The sequence below is a fragment of the Sceloporus occidentalis genome, unplaced genomic scaffold, assembly GCF_023333645.1.
Source record: "Sceloporus occidentalis isolate IW3139 unplaced genomic scaffold, rSceOcc1.0.p SCAF_12, whole genome shotgun sequence".
Classification (NCBI taxonomy): Eukaryota; Metazoa; Chordata; class Lepidosauria; order Squamata; family Phrynosomatidae; genus Sceloporus; species Sceloporus occidentalis.
The window spans coordinates 17,205,445-17,228,729 of NW_028316992.1; the positions used below are offsets into that span (position 1 = coordinate 17,205,445).

General features: G+C 38.2%; 1 protein-coding gene across 2 annotated transcripts in view; it reads right to left on the bottom strand.

Annotated features, from left to right (window-relative positions):
• Positions 1–23,285, bottom strand: part of ERBB4 (erb-b2 receptor tyrosine kinase 4) — a 982,414-nt gene that overhangs the window by 153,579 nt on the left and 805,550 nt on the right. For both annotated transcript variants that reach the window (XM_089478015.1, XM_089478014.1), the window contains exons 18-19: positions 20,894–21,016; positions 19,997–20,095 (exon numbers count right to left, since the gene is read on the bottom strand). In XM_089478015.1, the coding sequence (XP_089334141.1) occupies positions 19,997–20,095; positions 20,894–21,016 (222 nt within the window). The remainder of the gene's footprint in view (positions 1–19,996; positions 20,096–20,893; positions 21,017–23,285) is intronic.

The window sequence follows — 23,285 nt, forward strand, 5'->3', positions numbered from 1 at the left end:
GTCATCACAGAAAGGGGGCAGTGAAAAGAAAGAAAGCACAGTTTTAAAAAAATTAGTTTCTCAATCTTCTTCCAGAAAGTAAACATATGTATTTCAGAGACATGAAAGAATTGCCACAAGGATGCTAGTAAAAATAGTGACAAACCCCTTTGGAAACATCTTGCCATCAGCAGAATGAATAATAATAATAATTTGTTTTATTTATATACCGCTATTCCAAAGTAAGCTAATGTGCCCCCGACAGTCTGGGTACTCATTTTAGCGACCTCGGAAGGATGCAAGCCTGAGTCGAGCTTGGGCCCTTTTGCTGGTCTTGAACTCGCAACCTTGTGGTTTTGAGTGAATGGCTGCAGTACAGGCATTTAACCACTGCGCCACCAATCCCCAAAATGGGATGAAAGAGTAGAATAAAATGTGTGTGTGTGTGTGTGTGTGTGTGTTTGGGGGGTGTATATGTAAGGAGGTTGGGTTTGTATTAAAGAAAATTGCTCATCAGAGCACAAAAAACGTTTGAAATGAAATTGTAGGCTATTTGCATAATAGTTCCTCTTTTCAAAAAAGAAAAGATGAGCAAGGCACTAATTATAGGGACAAAACTGTAGTGACAATAAGTTGTAACAGCTGGTTTAACCTTTCCTTAACTTTTTATCTTTTTAAGAGTGTGTGGAAACTGTGTATGTGTGTTTGTATTCTGGGGTGGAATAAGGTCCTAGTGTAACTAATGGTGGAGGTAGGCTAGAGAAGGAGCCGAGGCAGGAAAACCTGCCCTATTTAATCCATTTGTTCCATGTTAAAATTAATGCACTAAATCTGTTGCCAAGCCTGCATGGGGTCTCCAAGATGCAATGTTAACTTCTTTTTGACTACCATCAGAAAACGGCACTGAAGGCCACCAGAATAAATACATCTTGACAGGTACATTATCCATTTTCTAGAAACAAAATTACGTTCTGGTTTATGTTTCCCCTCCTATTTCATAAAGTCCTTTTTCTCATTTCAGGAAAGCCACTAGTGTTTCTATTTTAAACTGGCATTTTTCTCTTCATGTAGCCCGATTAGGACACTGACTCATTTAGTCCACAGTGGGAGGTCAGAAGTGGAGGAAAAGAGAACATATTGATGGATCTGTTAACTTCTGAACTGATAAATGTTTCATTTATCTTTAACCCTTACAAATAATTTCCTCCATAGAAATGCATATGTATGTACATATAGGGATGTAATTCTTCCCTAATTTTGTTCTTGAAGGAGTCAATGATTCATTTTAGCGCTTTTCTTTTTGCTATGAATATTTGTTTATTGAAAAATTCTTGCAGATTGGAACTTACTCTGCATAAAATTTATTTTTGTTTTGTTTTGTTTTTTGACAGAAAAGCCATTGTTAGTTGTTGAATGCCATTTAAATTTGGCAAAATGTATTTGAACAACCTGAGCAAACCCTGCATAATATATATGTGTATACAAAAGCTGTATTATCATGTGATCAGCAATGGACATTGTTTTAGTCTGTTTTCTCTTACAGAGACTCTATTTTAAGAGATTTTTGTGCAGAGCAATGATCATCAATTCACATTAACAACAAAATGATACACATAAGTATTCAGAAGTAAGTCCCAATGGGGTCAATGGAACTTACTCCTATGAAAACATGTCTAAATTTGTAGCCTAATGTAGTCATTGTAAAAGGACATTGGACTATACATTATTTTTAAGGACAAGCTTGTGCCCCCCCCCCCCCAGCTCTATCATTGTTAACCAATTCCATTCCATTTATCTTCTGGAGCTAAAAGTTTGGTACCTTATACTAAGCCCCCCACCACCTTTGTTCTAACAACAACACTGTGGAGTGGGTTAGGCTGAAAGGCTATGGCTACATCTGCATTGCAGAAACAATCCAGTTTGGCACCACTTTAACTGCCATGGCTCAATGCTATGGAATTCTGGGAACTGTAGTTTTCTGGGACATTTAGCCTTCTCTGTAGTATAGCTCTGGTACCACAACAAACTACAGTTCTCAGAATTCTACAGGATGAGCCACTGCAATTAAAGTGGTGTCAAACTGGGATATTTCTGCAATGCAGGCACCACTACTGATTTGCTTAAAGTGAGTGTTATGAGGAAGATGTGATTTGACGATCTAGGGCTTGAATATTGGACTATGACTCTGGAGTCCAGGGTTCAAATCCCTTGGGCAAGTCACCCTCTCTCACCCTCTGAGAAAGGCAAAGGTAAACCCAAACAAACAAACAATTTATTGAGTAGCCCAAGGGCCATTTCAAAATACTAGTAACATAATAAAAAACAGTATCACAAAGCTATATATAAAATGTAAATATAGTGCACTAGGTGCAATAAACCTCCATACAATGTAAGTACATATGCATAACCTAAGCATGCACCAAGACCAGAACATGCACTACTTGTATACAGCTTATATATATCCGAAAGATATACAGTATGTGCTAAAAAATATACTAGTAAACAGATAAAATAGAATAGTTAACAATTAAACAGTAAAATGTAACATAGTTACCATAGGGAATAAAACAGAATTAAAATTGGAATTGAAATTGAAATGGGAGGCAGAAGTAACATAAAATATCCGTCGACATACGTCAAATCTGTTCATCCCCCTTACAATTAACACCAATCATTCCCACATATCTAGATCTCAACAGCGATGCTTTATGAAGGAACCGAGCTGTGGCAATAGAGATTTTTGAATCTTGTCCACTCATAAAGTATGATGTTCTGATGTGGGTATCCCAGAATATTGTTCGTTTAATATAGGGATGAAGATATTGATCCCTTTCTACTTGATACAGATTACAACTAAACAAAATGTGTGCTAGATCCTCAATTTCATGATCCCCACAAATACAAATTCGTTCGTTGTAAGGGATACCCTGGAATCTTCCATGTCTTACCATGGTATCAAGTTGGTCGAATCTTGCTCGGGTAAATGCCTCTCTGAGATGTTTAGGGATCTGTATTTTTAGATAAGATGGCATTTGAAAGGACCGTTTGTATTGGCTCAACCATTTTAAATTGCCTACCCTACTGAGTGTGGCTATGTCTTCTTGAGCCGCAATGTCCAAAATTCTCTGTCTTGCACCCTTTCTTGCTTGATCATTCATAGTACAAGCTACAGGGAGGCCACAGCTCTTTATAAAATTTAACAGTTGCCTGGACCATGAAGATTGCAATTGAGAGTGCAACTGTTCTAATAAGCATAATCTAGGGAGTCTGTTTGGCTCCATTTCATTAATTTTACACCAGTAATTGAACACTCTGATTTTAGCTTGAGAGCAGATAGAATAAATTTCTAATTCCGCTCTTACAGCAGCTGCTGAGGTCCTTTTATCTACTCCTAGGATACTTCTCAGATGTTGAGACTGGGCTAGTTCTACTACTGCGGAGGAATTTAGACCCCATATTTCTGCTGCATATAAAAGCATAGGAGTAACCTTAGCTTTGTATACGTTAATTATTGGGGCTAAAGAGCCTGGGTACTTGTTGACTTTTAGTTTAAGAATGAGATTCATACGTGCCTTTGTTCTAAGTGAGCTTTTATGGTGATGGCATGGCCAGGATCCATTCTCATTGAATGTTACACCAAGATAAGAAAAGGACTTTACTTGTTCAATTGGTTCACCCTCTAATTGCCATCTGTGTCTCTGCTGTCTTTTACCAAAAACCATTATGTTTGACTTAGATTTATTAATGGTCAGAGAATTATTCTGGCAATAACAGCTAAGTTTTCTTAACAGCCTTCGTATACCAACTTGTGAATATGATAACATTATCATATCATCAGCATAAAGCAAGATGTTACAGGAAGTATGTAAAACACAAGGCATATGGAGTGCTGAGTCCTTCAACTGTCCTGGTAGATTGTTTATATACAAATTAAATAGCAAGGGGGCTAGTAAGCACCCTTGTCGTACCCCTCTGTATGTGTCAATTCTATTGGATAAGGCTCCATTTAACCCACATCTCACTTTCAGACAAGTACCAGTGTACAGGGCTTTAATTAGTAACAGCAGTCTCTGTTCTATTTTAAGGTCAATCAGTTTACTCCAGAGAATTTCTCTATTCGCAGTGTCAAAGGCTGCTGACAGATCGATAAAAGCAGCATATAGATGTTTTCCTTTGCTGAGATATTTGGCAATCATGTGATTTAAAATAAAACAATTATCTATGGTGGATCGATTTTGTCTAAATCCCGCTTGTTCTTCGGATAGGATGCCCTTTTCATTAACCCAACTTTCAAGTTTATTCAAAAGGAGCCTAGAATAGATTTTGGCTACGATGTCTATTAAGCTGATAGGCCTGTAATTACAGGGGTCTTTATTGTTCCCCTTTTTATGAATGGGGACCACTATTGCCAATTTCCAGCCAATTGGAACCTGGCAGGTATTATTTATATGTGTGAAGAGACCTGTCAGAATAGGCACCCACCATTCACTAAATTGTTTAAATAATTCTGCCGACAGAATTGGGCAAGTCACCCTCTCTCACCCTCTGAGAAAGGCAAAGGTAAACTCATTCTGAACAAATCGTGCCAATAAAAACCTGAGACAGGATAAGTCAAAAACAAAATCAGTTATCTGCATCAGAGAACCACTGTGCCATAGTGGTTTGAGTGTTGGACTAGGACTCAGGGTGCCAGGGCTCAAATTCCTACTTGGTCATGGAAACCCATTGGATGTCCTTAGGCAACTATCCCAACATCGGAAGAAGACAAAAATATCTTAACAAATCTTTCCAAGAAAATCCCATAACAGTTTTACCCTTGGGTAGCCATTAATTGGAAATCACTTGAGGGCACACAACAACAACAACAACAACAACAACTGCAATGCGCAGAGGGGATGGATGTCAAGGCAGAGCTCATAGAGTAAGTATGGATTATAGAGAAATCTCAAATTTTCTGTATTCTAAACATTCTTGGAAAATATTAACTTCTCAGAGTAGCCAATGCCCCCAGTGTTGCACCTGGGAGACTTCAAGGCTGAGCTCAATACTTCATGTGGATAAAATGGAAAGTCATATGTTCTGACATTCAAAATATAAGGAGAGTTTCCCTTATCCAGAATTCCAAAATATTTAAAAACAAAACAACAAAACAACAACAAAAAGCCCAAAACCCAAAACTTTTTTCATGGATGGATGAAACAGTGACATCTTTGCTTTATTTTATGGTTCAACATACACAAACTTTGCTTCATGCACAAAGTTATTTAAAATATTGTATAAAATTACTTTCCAGGGTATGTGAATAGGGTGCATATGGAACATAAATGATTTTTGTGTTTAGGCTTTGGTCCCTTCTCCAAGATATCTCATTACGTATACATATGCAAATACAGATATTCCAAAATCCAAATCAATCCAAAGTCCAAAAAGACTTCTGGTCCCAAGAATTTCAGATGAGGGAGATTCAACCTGAACATCCAATGGCCAGTGGAGAGATGAGCTCAGTGCTTCCTTAAATTTACCTTGTGTTGCTTCCTATGCTTTGGTTTTCTACATTACAGCCACAAAGTGCTTTTAAAGTACTTAAGAAACTTACTGTACCAAACTGGGAATTCACTGGGAAACCTCAAATGTGCGCTCTGTGACAGGAGAAAGATATTAGAGCAGACACACATTTTTTTCATTAATTTTATGATACCTGTAATTGCTACAGCAAAGAAACATGTCTACTGTGCATGTCTGAGCTGCCTTTGGGAGGAAGCAATTACAAATTGATGTATCTTCAACATATTTTGCTTGCATATTAACTTTTCAAAAACCTCTTGCAGAATGCATCCCCTTAGACCTGACTGTTGTAGCTGATATAGCCATATATGAACTCAACAAAAAATTGTAAGAAGAGTGAAAAGTGGTACAACTATATAACTAAGCATTTAGCTCTATGCAGAAACAAATACATATAAATCCTTAAGATCTCCTCAGGATGCATGTATAGATTCAAAGGCACCATTTACTACAAGCTTTAAACCAAAGAACAGAGATGCAACCCAGTACTTTAGGACTGAACTAAGTGTGACCGGATCAGTTGTCTTTGGTTTTAGGTAAGAGTTGGACTATAAGTGACAGGGCAGCCATGTTTGTTATTTGTCAATCTAGTGAATCTGGTAGCTTCTGTGCAAGTGAGACTGTAAAGGCATTCCAAGTTTTAGTATAAATTTTAAAAGATCTATTCAGGGTGATGAAACTATTTTGAGTTAGGATTCAACATCTTAGATAGTTCCTTCATAGTTCAGACTAAAACCTGGGGTGGATTTACTGCCCAACTGACATGAAAGGCACCAACTGCCACTGCAGTCTTCCAGTATAAAATGTTTATAAAATTTACATACCATCAAAAGAGGACCCTGTGTAAGAGGACCTAACCCTTTGCCAGTTCTCCGTGTACCATTGATTCAGACACTTTCCCCAGAGTCTATCTCCTTCCTCACAACAGAAATGAGGTGAGGTAATAATGTTAGAGGTTATTTGGCATCTATGCCATGGCAGAAGAAATGTACAGTGGACCCTTGTTATACTCTGGGGTTTGTTTCCAAGATCCCCTGTGGCTAACAAAATCCGTGGATGCTCAAGTCCCATTAAATATAATGACATATCAAAATGGTGTCCCTTATAAAGAATGGAAAATCAAGGTTTGATATATGAAATGTATACTTTTTTTGGACACCGTGGATGCTTGAATCTGTGTATAAAAAATCCGTGGATAAGAAGGGCTGACTGTACCTGGAATAGCGGAGCTTAGAAAGGTATGGGGGTAGAGAAAGGTGTGTTACTGTTAACTAATTTCGGACTTTCAGCAAACCCTATCACATGACTTTCTTTGCAAAATTTGTTCATGGGGCTTTGCTTTTGCCTTCCTCTGAGACTGACACAGTATAACTTGCCCAAGGTCATCAGTGGTTTCCATAGTTGAGTGGAGATTTGAACCCTGGTCTCCAGTGGTACAGTCCAATATCCAAGCCATTGCACTATGTCAGCTCTCCACTTTCAAATATTTTTCACTCTGGAGATCAGTCCCTCCACCTGTTGTAGACATGAATATATCAGTAACATGAACCAAAAAAAAAAATGTAATGGCTCTCTTGGTGTCACATCTGGTCTAATTTGACCATAGGAATGTGAGCTGTGAAGTCTCCAGTTTGTCTCTTATCTTACAAGTGCACTCAGAGGCCTTAGGGAAGCCATTCTCCAGCAGCTTCAACCACCCTTCTGCCAAATGACCTATCAGACAAGAGCTGATGTAAGGACTGCCAAGATAACGTTAAGTGAAGTGCTCAGTTTTCTTGAATTAAAGATAGAAAAACAAAGTGGCTGAGACAGGATTTAACTAGCTTAAAAAAATATTCATAGAAAGGCGAGTCTTTATCCACTTAGTGAAAGTATTAAAATAGTAGATGAAGAGGGAAGGGAAGTAGGCTGCCTCAGGTGGAAAACATGTGATTTCTGTCTGCCTCACTGCAAACCTTTGGGAAGGTAATCATCTTTTAAAATGTAGATATGGCAAGATACAGTACATAGAGACAGTCAAACAGATAGATGAGATCTATGCTCTATAATGTCTTCTCTTTACACCTAACCATGTGATTTTTGTTTGCTTGGTTGTAAGTCTGTAGGACAAGAATCATTCACGTGTGTGTGTCTATGTGTAGAAACACACACACAAAAAAAATTTCTGAGCCCTTGGAGAGTAACAATTCCAAATCAAAATATTATTTATATGCCAAAAAGTGCTGTAGAATCAAGCAGAGTGTGGCTCACAAAATAGTAAAAGACAGACAGTGTAGGTCCCCTTAACTTGAAATAATGACAAGAGTACTGTTAGCTGTTAAAACCAAATAAAAAATAAAAATATAAATGACACAAATAACACACACACAAATGGTAAATTAGTTTTTTTTAGATGCACAATATTCAATGTCTGCAGAATATTAGTGATGGGGTGGGGGGAACATAACTATGTGGCACATTACCCATATTATCTAGATACTTTGCAAGATATGGCTTTCTGTATAATTCAGAGTGCTATAATCACTCAATACAGAAACATGGAGGACTTTCTTAGCTAGTACTGATTTAAAGGAAATCTCATTTGTCCAAGGTTCATGTTTTAAGCAGCCTAGCACTTGTTTTGCTATCTCCGTGGAAAACAGTCAATATTTTCTCTATTGCGTGGCTTGACTTTGCAACCTGATTAATGAACCAGTTGTAAAGTGGTATTGACTACTAATATCACTCTTATCACAAAGCAAATTGGTATTACATCTCTCAGTGATCCAGGCATTTGCCTCAATGAGATACTGCAAGCAGTTAAGATAACACCAAGACCTAGGTTATCAAGCCATTGCTGTATTTAAAAAAGTATAATAATGGTTTATCTACCCAATTAACACCAGGCGTTCTAAGCTAAAGAAAAAGAAATCCTGGGCCGACTGATCTCAGTCAATGTAGAGGTAAACTTTCAAATGAAATATCCACTGTTACTATTAATATATATTCAACAGTATGACCCAGAACCCCTTTATTTTCAACAGTAGCTTTTATGAAATTAAGGACAGCTTAATAAAAAGGGTTCTTCATTTTAATATATTATGTAGGGGGAACTTTGATTCCTGTTCAATGACTATCTATGATTCAATAAGACTAACAATAATTCTTCAAGAAGTGTGACAGAATGCATTTAAAAGTATAGTTTTTGTGGGTTTTTTGGTTTATTCTTCCAAAACATGGCCACATAGCCCGAAAAACCCACAAATAACTATGGATGCCGGCCATGAAAGCCTTCGACGTCACATTTAAAAGTATGTTTAGTCATTTTAAAAAAATACAGAATAATAATAATAATTAATAATTTGTTTTATTTATATACCGCTATTCCAAAGATCATAGCGGTGAACAGCAAGTAAGCTAATTAGCAAGTAAGTAAGTAAGTAAGAATGATCACTATGGTGTGGCAAATTATCTGACCTTCAGAATGAAAAGCAAAAAGGCAGTATTGTCCCAGACTTATTTGATCAGTGATAGATAACTTCTAGAGATCCCCAGATCACCTATGATTTCTCACGGTGCTCCTAATCTAGAGGAAAATGCCCTTCCACCTTTCTGATGATTGACATGGATGCTTCCACACCATCAAGGATCATGATCATGTATTGAACCAGGTGACATGGGATTCCAATAGAGGTGGAAAGAAGATTTGAAAAGAGTTTATAAATTATTGGGGGAGGCATATTTTTCAAGTGTTATGAAACTGTGATGAGAAGAATCCTGGACAGGTGAGAATCTTCACAGTTTGGTACTCATGATGTACAAAATTCACATGTGGTCATTTTGCTCAGAAAACAGCATTTTATATCCAAGAAACAGCATTTTACGTGCAGATATTATACACCCTGTGCAGAGAAAAAGCTGTAATTGGAAGTTTATTCTGTGTAAAACTTGCATGTGGGTGATTTAGGGAGAAAAGATGAAGAAATACATCTATCTATATGTTACTGTCACTGAAGATAAGAATGGAAATTTAGTGATTACACCAGTATCAATCTAAGGAGTGTCCAAAAAGTGTTGAACTGGGTAAGCATCTTTTAGAACATTGTTGAAAATATTCACAACAAAACAAAACCCATAGTCTAACAAATGTTAGACTCTAACTCAGCTAGATTTTCAGTTTTATCATTCTAGAGACCAAGGAAATATGGTGCACTCTTAAGGTAAATATAATTTGTGAGAATTCTATTCCTCCAACGGATTCTGTTTGTTGATTTGTCTGTCTTGAGACTAAAATGGAAAGACGTTCAAAGTTCAGATTGCTCTTACATAATGATAAGGCACTAGGAATCAGACTTCTTATGACCTTTCTCTGTGCGTGCATTGCATTAGTACTCTATCTAATTTACAGCAGACAGAATCTGTTTGAAGTCCTTAACCTAATGCGGCCTCTTTTCTAAATTCTTGGCTCCTTACTACATTGAAAAACCAGTGATTAATGGCACATTGTTCTTTTTTCAGGGTCTCCTTATGTTTTGCTACTGATTTCTTAGTCATTGAGCCAATGCACATTATCATGTTCTTGTGTTCAATCTGCTATCACGAGAGACATAGAAAGTAATATTTTATCACCACAGAGGAGTTCTACTTTAGAAAATAAAGTTTCAAAAATTGCTTAGCCGGCAAATTATATTTATATATATCCTGTTTGATTGACTTTAATATCTAGACAGTTCTGCTTCAATCAGACATGTCTTGATTGACTGTTAACCTTGAACCACAAGCACTCATATCGGAAAGCATTATATACACACGGAAGAAAATAATACCTTGTATTATTAACACACATCCCATAAAACCTTCATTTATTATCAGTATAACAGCAACCTGGCATATACATTACCATTTAGAAATTGAAATACCAGTGTGTCTACTCTGAATTGCTAATACAAGCTGGAGGCATGCAGAGAAAATTCCTAAGTAATAGGAAGTTCTTTGATATATATTTTCCATTTTTTATTGTAAAGCATTGGCACTAATTGCTCAGTTCTGGGTAAAAAAATTCAGCCTTTAAAGCTAGATGTTCTTTCCTTGTTTCTTTTTTACTATAAAGGAAAGACATTGTTTGGTAATTATGCCTTTCATTTTATTAATTTTAAATATTTCCTTCTCTTTATTCTTCAGGAATTTTTTAAGGCAGAAGACAAATGCAGAATCCATAGGGACTTAACAGGAGAACTCTAGCTTCAGCCCACACAGTAGTTTTGAAGAAAATATTAGAAGACAGACATTTTCCTCCCAAAGGACAAAAGTTGGCAGGTACTTTCAATGTTGAGACGCAGCATGATGTAGTGGTTGCAGTGTTGGATGAGGACTTTAGCAGGCCTGGGTTCAAATCCCCACTTGGCAATGGAAATCTAGTGGGTGACCTTGGGGCAAGTCACCTTCTCTCAGCCTGAGAGAAAGGAAAAGACAAATCTCCTGTGAAGGAATTTGGCCAAAGAAGACCATGTGATAGAGTAACCTTAAGGATGCCATGAGTTGGAAATGACTTTGAGATACATAACAGCAACAGCTGTCAATGTTATGTCTGGTGGGTGTTCTGTTCATGACTTTATTCCCTATGTATACCATATATGTATGACTGATTCTGTTCCTGAAAATAACTTTGTTGGAAAAGTCTTTGTTTTTCACATTTCTCACTTTTTTTACTTGTGTTTTTTCAAGGTGCATGGATTTAACCAAGTGAGCAATATTCAGCAGATACAATGGAATCAGAGTCACAAAGTTGAAGGGCCATCTGATCCAACTCCTGCCATGTGGCAACACCCAAAACGTATGCAACTCCTGTTTAAAGACCTCCAAAGAAAAAGAGCCCCCACTTTCAGACTATTCTACTGCTGAACAGCTCTTACAGCCCAGATGTTCTTTCCAATGTTAGATGGATAGAGAGAGAGAGAGAGAGAGAGAGAGATAGATGGCATTCAGGGTGTCTGCTGCCAGATAGATAGATAGATAGATAGATAGATAGATAGATAGATAGATAGCGATGGATAGGTAAACAGACAGACAGATAGACAGACAGGCAGACAAACAGATAGAGGGATGGATAGATGGATATAGATAGATTGATAGATAGATAGTAACGTGAAGAATAAGGGGGGATGCCGCCATGGGGACTAAGCCGGATGGTCACGTAGGGCATGCTCACATAGGGCCTGGCAGTCGGGCAGTTTATGAGGGGTTGTTGAGAATCTGAAACCCAATCTGTATACAGCTTTAGATCTCTACTTGGTAGAAGAGACAAGAACCACATGCTCAACCCCCCCCCCTTCCTTCTTACAGATCAAAGGGAGGAATGCTACATCAAAGGCAGGAGAGTAGGGTATCGACTCAAAGGGGAGGGTTTGGGGGATTTAAAAGTTCTGACTCTATTGGGGTCCCTCAGTTTCGACAGAGACGTGGCTAGAATACTTAATCCCAAGTCCTCCAATAAACTTTGCTGTACTATCTGAAGGTTGTTGTGGATTTTTGGGTCAGAGTATTTCCGAAGTCTCACACTAGTCTCAGGAATAGCAGAAAACAAGCTTGCTTCAGCTTCTGCATCCCATCCATATATTCCCGTATCTGAAGCTGTGCCTATTCTGACAGGACCTTACCACATGCTCAGGTAATACCTAGAAGCCTATGCTGGAGTTTGTCCCCTCAATCTAAGTTCAGGATGGGCAACATGTGGCTTTCCATTGGTTGGTAAACTGCAATCTAGCAGAATCCAGAGGAACAATGACACCTGTAGTCAAAGATGGAGGGGGCACAAATTTTCCCCATGTTTCCTAACAGGAGAATGTACCTAAACATTTATGGTGACCTAGTTTCTTCAGTGCTTTCTCTGGAGAAACCTACCTGCTATATTTGTGGTTGCAGACATTTTAAAACTGTTTTTATGTCACCATATTCTATTTGGTTTATGTAAACTGTTCTTGGAGCTATGTTTACATTGGAAGATCCTGGGTATAAATGCAATAAATAAATAAATAAATAAATAAATAAATAAATAAATAAATGGTGCAGGTGTAGGACAGCCTGCTGAACATTAAAAAAAAGAGTCTAATTTGGTCATCCACATGGTTTTGTCAAGAATAGTAGGAGCAGCAGGAGTAGAGTAGTTTCGTGGTTTTGTCATGTAATGTATCAAAATGATAATTTCACTACAAAGATATCAGCAGCTCTCAATATCTATCCCATCATCATTTAGGCATTTATGACACAGTGCCAGTAGCTTGGTTTTTTTCTCATCTTGTCTCAGTAAGCATAATAATTTCACTTTGCCACAATACTTATTGTGTGTGGGGGACTCTCAGAAGAATGATTCACTGGAGTAAAGTAAATATATAGACATGTAGACATCTCACTACTAGTTCAGGCAGAAATGAGCAGAGCAAAGCTTTGAAACATTTTCAAACCAGAACATGTCAACATCAGTTTTTACAAACATCTCCAAGATTGGTATCTTGGTACAGGATGAAATTTTCATGGGACTCACAGCAACCTTCTCTCTCTGAAAGCAATAGACACCTGGAGCCAACTACTCCACTATGCTCTCTATGTGTGACAGCTGAAATTGACAAAAACACAACCCACCCAACTTCTGGTTAGTGCAAGATGATGCACCAGTTCCTTATAGTGCTCTTTGAAAGAATCTTATCTCATCTTGGTATGGCCCCAAGGGAAATGAGGAATTCCTCAGTGGACATGTGATAACAGAAATGTTCTTCCACAAAACTATTTAGTCATTGTCATCATTATCACCTAGTGAGGCTGCTCAGGGCAGCTAACACTCTACATCATGCATTTATTCAGAAAGCATTTCAGTGACTTTGTCAACCAAGGTGGCAGCCTTGTGAAAACCTCTGCTACCTGCTTGTGGCATTTGAACCATCTTTGTCCTAGGTGCCATATAAAATACAGCATGCTAGTTCATTCACTCAAATGCCCGTACACACCAAACCAAGTAAATCCTGATTTTTCTCTCTTTTCCTAGGCAATCATTTTCTCCATAAAGGCCCCTTGGAGTCACCTTAATTTATTTGCTCCTTGCTTGAAAGGAGTGGCAGCTGCTAAAGCACTGGTCAGTATTATTTATTATCTTTATGCATCACTAAACAAAACACTCTCCCCAGTCATGAAAAACTATTTCTAGGGATATTAGAGCACCACAGTATGTTCGGTCGAAGTCAAGAAGCCCCTAGATCTTAATTATAAAACCATAAAAGAGACCAAGTCCCTGTGCAGCCTCTCTTACCAGGAAACAAATGAGAATGGGAAATTTATTTCAAATAATAAATCCCAAAGCCTTCCACTTAATTTTTCCCAAGCTAACTTCCTCACCTAGCTAAGCAGCAGTGCCTTCTATTATTAGCTTCTGGCCCAATATTGGCTGACCAGCATCAGTCAAACTGTCTTCATCTCAATGAGCTTGGGGACTCCCAAGGAACTCTATGCATGCGGACCTCTGCTTGCAGTCCCTAATTATTTTCAAAGAGATAATGAAACATTTAAGTGCGCAGAGGTTAAATTAAACTTCTAAGTGGATCAAAACCCATGGTAAAACTACAGCTTGTGCAACATAACCTCCTAGAAATGCAAGACTTTTTTGGTATAGCCTGATGTGTCAGACTTCATTGATTTCCTTCTTTACTAGTATCCTGTATAGTTTATTTTTCTTTCTAATCAGAAATGCACTCCACTATATGTAGCATATCTTGGTGCTTTGATGATAAGCCACAGGCTTTTGGCATCAACCTCATAGCTAGTTAGGAATTCATGACACCTTCAAGTCAATTGACTTGCTGTGCATTAGGGGAAAGGAGGCTGGCTGAGGGACTCCACAGAACACAAAAATTAATGTTGCTTTGAAGAACTTCCACAAAACCTATTGGTGGGTTTCTAAAACTGGCCTTCCCTTTTTCATATAGCACAGTAAATCTTTATTCATTGCTGCTTCTACAGCAAATAACCTTCATACTTGATTCTAACCACTGCCTCCTAGGTTTCCAGTTATTTAGGTTCCTTCACCTACATCACCTGGCAGGCAGGCCAGCAAACATGGTAGCCCATGGTTATTCCATTAGCAACATCTTTTCTTACTCTCCCCAGCTTTAAAATGTGATTTCCTTCCACGGTTATTGCTTTTGTCCTCTTGCCAACACTTGCCTCAAGAATTTAGTCTGACTTTATGGTTAACTAGATTATTGAGCGCAGGATGGGTAACTGCACAAGGGGCAAAGTGACAGTTTTTGGGCTTCACCCTGCTTCCAGTGTGATGAAGCATAATTTCCAGCTACTTTATCAACTGCCTCCACACTGTAGAAATAATCCAGTTTGACAGCACTTTAACTGCCCTGGCTCAATGGTATGGTATTCTGGAAACTGTAGTTTGTTTTGGATTTTAATTGTATATTGTAATTAATGTAATGTGGTTTTAATTTTATGTTGTTTTAATAATTTTACTATGTACACCGTTTTGATCACTGCGGAAAAGCAGTATAGAAATAAATTATTATTATTATTATTATTATTATTATTATTATTACTCTCTGACAGAGAAAGCTAAATCTCTCACAAAACTAAAACCCCCAAAAGTCCACAGCAATGACCCATGGCAGTTAAAGTGGTTTCAAACTGCACTACTTCTGCAGTGCAGACACAACCTTAAAGTTTCTCCACCCATAACAGCTGCTTTTTCTTTAATTTGAGGACTGCAATGGAAAATGCTGCATTCACATGTGTTTTCAAGCAGTTTGAGGTCATTCTCAGATGAAATGTTGCTAAATAATTGGGCAAACTTTTTTTAAAACATGAAGAGGAGGGATACTGTAGGGCATCCAGGGGATCTTAGGGTCCACAAAAGGCATCCAGGGGATCTTAGGGACCTAGGGACGTGCTTTCCTTACATCCAAGTTACATTAAAACAAGAGACATTGACACAATTATCAACTCCCTTCCAAATCTACAGTCTAAAAAAAGAGACAGAGCTTAATTTCTTGTTTCTGGAACAGCAGGACTAAGTTGGAAAGTGTTTGTCTTTTTCCTGGGAAGTTCATCTGCTACCTTAGCAAGTATTGCAGTGCCTAAATGCCTGTTAGCCAAACTTTGATTTGATGGTTTCATACGCATGTGCATAATGAGATAAAAAAAGTTGCTGAAACATGTTGAAACTCTCTTCTTTTTTGTTGTGTAGGAACCTATATCTGTTTTTCCATGTTATCTGTGCCTAATTTACCAAATTTTTGGTTAAATATATAATACCCAGTAACATATCTAGTTTGTTAACTGAAGTATGCCTACATAGTGAAAAAATGCACGTCTTTATATGATTTACCTCACTCTTATTTTAATGATGTATCCAATTGTGGGCTAGTACATTGGGATAGTCCTTTCTACATTTTTATAGGAGTTACTTTACAGGAGTTACCTCAGTCTTATTTTAATGATTTATCAAACTGTGGTATAGTACATTGAGGCAGTGTCCACTGCACAAGATCCTTGTCAAAAAAAGCAATGTAAAAGAAAGTTGAAGGAGAAGTAATTTCTGAGTAAGACAAATGAGAAATACTATTTGCTGTGCTGGAGGGGGGGGGAAGAGTCATCATTGAAACACAGGGATTTTTCTTTGCTACTCTGTTCAGCATTCCCTGTTGAGAGAAATATAGGAGGGGGCTGCCCACATCATGTACTAGCATGATGCATTATGTCATTAAAGTCATTATGGATACATTAGAAAGTTTTCAAGGGTATTGAAATGACAGCTGAGTTGCCAAATTGCCATGGCCTATTCTCCTTTAGCAGTGTAGCATTTAAAAGGGCCCCAACTGGTCACAAAGCACTCCTTGGTTTCATTTTCTTTTTGCCACCATTAAAAGATTTAACAAAAAGCAAATGTTCCTACTGCTAATCTCTTTGTCTTTCATAGAATAATAGGCATTCACTCTTGCATATCTTTTATGCTCTTGCTCTAATGGACTAAATTTTAAAAAGGCATTTATACATACAACTCGGAGTAAAACATTTACCATATTACATGCTGTTTTGTTCCCTCCACGTGCCATCAAAGAGAAATATCATCTTATCAGATTTAAGGGAAAAGTTCAAGATATCCTGGACTTACAAGAGGAAGAATTTGTAACAAGATGCATATTTAAAGGAGGTCCCAGTAGCCTAGCCTAGATCAGAATAAAGGACAAAGGCAAAATTTTCAGAAGTGTGTAAGTAACCACTCCAATTTTTAGGAACAGCTTGGTGTGCCTAATAATAATAATAATAATAATAATAATATAATAGAGATAGCATTCTCATCCAGAATTATTGTTAGTCTTTGATACAATTCTCTCTGTGTGACTACAAGATGTTTGTCTATGTCTATCTAGTGCTCATCTGTGTCTACCTCCACAACAAGACTTGTATCACAGAGATTCTCATTTGCAGAGCTTGGAAGTTACTTTTTGCAAGTCCTGGAGTTCCATGCTGGTGGATTTTATTTTTATTTTTTTGAAGTTTCAAACCAAAAAGTAACTAGAGTGAGCTCTGTTTGTTTGGAGCGGCGCTGCCACAATAATACCAAGATCCACATATGGAAGAAAGGCCACAACTTTATTAAACAGACAACAACCAAGGTAGGGTTCACCCAAACCATGAGGTCTGGATCTGGAACATCGTACAACCCCCTAGTTGTTTGATGAACCAAAATGCCTGGTCATGGCCAGGCTTCGGGATGACATAGGGACTATGAAAATGCCATCTCGCAGGCATGCAACCGGCCGATCGCATGTTCTCAACCAAGCCCCTAGTCACCGGGAGGCGCTGCCATGATGTGGCTCCCGCAGTGGCCACAATGCATGCTCTCAGCGCACCCGTGTTCCAAAGGACTCCTGATCCAGTGCTAGGCAGCCCTGGAAACCATGCCCACCAGATCCATGACCTATGCTGCCACCCCAGAAGTTGTGACCGAAAAAAAAAAACACAAACCCGAGGGAGGGAGACTTAGAGAGCCAAGCTAAAATGGCACCGTTGAGGAACGCCACATGGCCTTAAATAAGCTAAAGAGGATGAGGAGCCGTGAGGGAGCCCCACCTCCAGGCCAGCCAATCAATAGAGAGGAACTCTCCTTCTCACAGAGAGGCCCGAAGGGAGGCGGCAGTCCCTTCTCTTCCCTATCGGTAGGCCAATCGCAGGCCCACCCACCCCAGCAAAGCATGCTGGGGCGCAGCCGGGAACACCAAAAAGCAGAGGACAGCGTGGAATCCCGGCGGCAATATGGCCTGCCCAGGTGAGTCGGGTGGCCGCATTTATGAAATGAGAATTATTGGAGTAGGTTTTTCAGACCAGAAGTGATAATATGTCACTCTTCATCCATTCCACCATGCCTCAAAAGAAATAAAACTATCACACTATGGGTATGAGCAGATTCATGTTAGACAGTGCTTCTCAATTATTTTCTGTCATGCCCCCCCTAGGAAGAAGAAAACATTTCGCGCCCCTGCATGACTGTAAATAGTATCATTTGTCTATAAAATTGTTATAAGTACACCTCTGCATAACAGAGCCTCGCGCCCCCCTTTATGGAGCCTCGCGCCCCCCCGGGGGCCCCGCCCCACTATTTGAGAAAGGCTGATGTTAGAGAAGGAAAACTTTCATATGCCCTAGCCTCACACTATCAAGGTTTTTAAACTACCAATATGCTGAACTGTACCTAGAAATGGATTGTGAACTAACACCATTCTTTAAGTAGTTTTGCTTCATTCAAATGTAGTTAGTATCCTAATTACTATATTTTAAGCCAACCACAGCTTTCTAACAATCTTCAAAGTTAGGTAAATGTATAAGACATTATGGAATCTCATCCAGTTTTTATCCAGAAGCCAGAAACTATGTGTTAAATTAACTACATTAAATTTGGGGGGGGGGGGGGGTGGAGGGGAAGGAGGAATGAAATAGGAGCAACATTTGCTTCATAGCTTCTACCTCTGCCAGATCCTTGTACAAGAACTTTAAGAGAACTCTGATGGTTGGTCTGCTCCTGTTTCCTGAAATGATTTCTGAGAACTGTTGTGGAATATTGTTGGGAGTGACTGGGATGTCTTTGGGACTTTGAGTATTCTCAATAAATGAGAGAGGTGGACAGTCTGTGTTATAGTTTGTATTTATTGACTTAGATAGATTTATATCCCATTTTTCTCCCAATATGAGCCTAAAGCAGATAGTTTATAGTTTATAGTGATAGGTAACACATTTTTCTTGCATGCATTCTTCCAGTGTGTATTTCTTTGTCATACAGGCTCAAAGCAGGTGGGGGAAAATAAATCCATGAATTGGAATTCATTTTATTTGCATGTGGCTAAAAGATTGTAATGCAGTAATATAATATAAACGTAAACACCAAGTTAGAATTGACACAATTAAAATAAACATCTTTTCAATATAAATGTAGTCAACATAAGAGTCTGTGTTCTGGTTAGCTTCTGAGTGTAAATGTAATGCAGAGTAAATTTGTTTTACCATCTACCCTCTCACTGAATTTCCAAAACATGTGTAACAGCAGATAAGGTATTTCTGTACTATAGGGGCCAGAGTTGGTGCAGTGTAAAATGATATAGAATACTAAATCTTATTCAATAAAAAGAAATGACCGTGTATGACACCTTAAGTTAAATCCTTTTTTCCCCAAGTTTAGAGACCATACTTAGCAACTACATGCTTCTGTATGTCCAGGAGCATCCTTGATCTGTATAACTAAGAAAGGTACCATGCCCAAATTCAAGTCCTCAAAGTAATATAGGAGTGTTATGGGTGGGTAGGAGTCAGTACAGGAACCTCAAATTCTTGTCTTTTAGTGACGAAAGCATTTTTTTCATTCATAGGACTGACATCTCCTAATCTGAGGCCAGTTCAAGATGCCCGCTCCAATCCCCTTGCAAAGTCTTACAGCACCTAGAATGAATGATGAAATTCCAAGGTGGGATATGGTCCTAAAGCAGATGATCTCTAGCATTCAGGACCAGAATAGATTGAATATTCTCTGACAAAGGCTCATCATTGATCCACACTGGATGCATGTGTGTATACCTATGTAACTATGTGAAAATATGTCTGCTGTTCACTAGTGGCAAGCATAGTCTGTGTTGTGGGAAGCTTTAGTAGTAAAGTAATCTTAAAAGACAGACCCTGAACTGAATTGGTTTGTGAAACATTGACTTCGTATAAAAATCAGGAAGAACTGGCATTTTAAGGAAGAGGGAAAAGTCCATGAGAAATTGTTGTCTGGGGAGTTTGGCTTTCTGAGGCTGATTATTGTACAAGAAACTTCCCCTACTCATCACAAGAAACTAAAGAGCTTGTAAACTAGAAGATGTTTCCATTAGAGTAACACCAGCAACACATGTGGACAATACAATATGGAGACTGGGCATCCATTACTTACATCCATGAATTCCACATTGGCTTTCGGGCCAGTTGTCTCATTCAGGATTTTAATAGCCACAGGAATCTTCACGCTCTCTCCCTCTGGAACCCAAACACCCTAATACATTGGGAAAGATAGGAGGGGAGTAGCTCCAAATTAGTATTCTAGAAGACACTTCTCATTTTTTTTTTTTCAAACAAACAACAGGCATTTGTAATGGGCAAAATAGCGAGCCTTCCCAAGCTATGTCCAGATGAACAGAGACTTTTGTTTCTTTCTCCTGGCTTTGATGACCCATGGTGAAAACAGCACCTAAGATGGTAGCTGGAGGGTACAGCCTTGCTGTTCACTGCCCCGGGTTGGTTGATAGATTTTGAAAAAGAGAAAAAGTGTCCCAGTGTCACAGCTGTGTACTTTTAAAGTAAAGGAGGAGGTTGGATTTGGTGGCTGGAACTAACCGGCTGGGTGGAGGTCTGATACTGGCAACTGCATGTGGCCCATGGGATACATTTTCTCTATGCCAGTTGTAAGGGATGGTAGATGCCACATGTCTTTTCCACACACCACCCTGTCAAAGAGTCAATTATTACAACACCCAGACATTCTGAATTACATTATTGTTCAGTTTCGGGAAATGTAATGCATGGCCTCACTGCACTGCACTGTTCAAGTAGAGAGAATGGAAGGGACACCTAACCTAGTTTATTCCAGCTATGGTGACACTGTCCTCAGCTCTAATAGTGAGCACCAATTGCCTCTGGATTTGGGTAGTGAGCATTTATCTGAGAAACAAATGGTAGTCATTTTCATGGAGTTCTCTGCACATATTACTCTTCCTCTCCCTGTGCCTGATATTCTGACATTTTCACCCAAGAAACATGATTTCATCCAAGGAAACACCGGTGATGAACTTACCTTATACACAGTTCCAAAGGCTCCAGATCCAAGGACCTTGACACGTTTTAGCTCAGTTTCCTTCAGAATGCGGAGCTGTGCCTGGTTGGGTGCTGTGCCACTAGGTGTCAAGGGTTCAACCAACTGTAAAGGGAAATTGGAGTTTTTATTTGTATGTGGAATGGAAAACAAGATGCAAATATTTATTGGTCAGGTAATCAAGTTTCCACTGCAATAATGGAGACTTTTATGAATACAAACACTGTTTTTATCCATCTTTCTCATGCTGGACATTGAGTCCTCAATGATCCAGCAAAAATGGAACAAATTACATCTGAATAATTCCACAAAAGAGACTAAAATATTTTCACGTTAAAGGTTTTCCAGTGAAATAAATTGATAATATGCTTAAATCTGGTAGGACTGTATCCTACATAAAAAGTAGTAAACAAATAATCTGAGGAAAGATCTCAAAGTATTTAATATTCATTTACAGCTGTAAGAGAAAGACTGAACTTTACTGTGTAACTTGACAAAACAAACAAATAACAACCCTGCAATGAAACATTCATCCTATTTGCTGTGAAATTTCTATAGAACCTTTAGGGAATATGCATTTTTAGAACAAAAGGATAATTGAATTTTTAAAGAACACATCTTATTACAGCACGTTGTCCTGAATTTCAGGATTCAACTTGGTTTAATGGATATGTTAAATCCATTTGATATGAGAGCACAAAGGAAGCATTTCATACCATCATTTACTACCAGCATGGTCTGGGTAGGAGGGTAGAGTATAAATACTCCAAATAAATAAACTAACAGTAGATGAGATTCAATAATTGCCATCATCAATTATTTCAACTATTTTGTTCCAGAGATAAATATTTATTTATAAAACCACTTTTCATCTGGCCCCAAGTCTGACTATTATAATTACAATTTGACAAATAATACAATAAAAACCCAAGAGCACTGAAACAGAGTCAGAAAAACAACAACAGTCAGCACTATTAACAACTTAATAGCGGCAACACTTTCTATTCTCTTTGGAAGAAAACATCCAAATTTTGGATAATCTGAAAAGGAAGTTGATTTTGTGGGATTGGTAGGTTTGACATTCTTCATTAAATTAAGGATCTCTAATATATGGTGTAAGCAATTGTGAATTGCTATTACATTATATTTCCATGTCTTGTACTGATGAACTGTAATCCAACAAACCATGTGAATGAAATTCAGTAAAAAAACCCAAAACCATGCATTGGTTAGCAATGTGTGGACCTTTTGAAAGCAAATATATATTTCTGTAAAAACAAAAAATGAGAAAAGACTTGCTTCTAAACACTGACAAATAGCCTGTCTTCTCCCAGGATAAGGAAAATAATTAAGGGTTACTCCTGCTCAAATTGGGTTGAAACCACTGCAGTGTTTCAAAGTGTCTGTTTGCTGGGCTAAATGCTCCACGTGCTGCCATTTGAGTACTATTATCATGCCTCTGTGATCACTGTGGACTACTTAATTACTTGGATACAGACTACGCTGTGCAGGCAAAAATTATCGGGAACTGGGAATTACTTTATTAATCTAGAACAAAAACAAAGAGCAAAGAGCAAAGGCACAGACATAAGCCTGACACAATAATTTTTACACTTTGCTTCCCTTGATTAACTTTCAAGCATCAAGATGTGTGTCAGACAATAAATATGTGTTAGGAGAGTAGCAATACGATATCTACGAAGTCTGACAGATAATATTCACAGTATCTATCATCATCACCATTATGCAGTCCATCCTACCTCCCAATAGCTCAGGCGAGAATATGTTAAGAACATGTAAATATGAAAAAGAAGCAGTGAATATAATATGTATTAAAGTCCTTTAACTTTCTGTTCCCAGAAATCAGAAGCCAGATTAAAATTTAAAATCTTATGTACTGTACAGTGATGAAATTCCCATCGAACTGTCTCCCTGAATTTGAGGATTATAGATTGCTTATTTGGCTGGTTGCAGAGCAACATCGTTGTTATTTTAAAATTCTACTTTTTCTATTATTCTGCTTTTGATTTCCAACCCTTGTTCACTCTGCAGCATATGCAGTCTGCCACCATTTTTTCTTATTCTCATTCTCTTATTGATTATTAATACATGTGAGTACACACACACACATAATGATTCACACATTGCGGAAAAGCAAATTTGGTGTGATTGCACAGTAACATCCACTTTTCTCTTTGTGGAATATTTTGGGGAATGCACGTTCACACAGAGACACATTTAGCAACTTATAGAGAAATCAACATAACAATATGAATCCTAAATCATTGAAATCCTCCTGAATGCAGGGAAAACAAACAAATGAGATGAGAAGAAATCTTCTCATCCTTTCCAGGAGCATACCTTTGAGTGATCA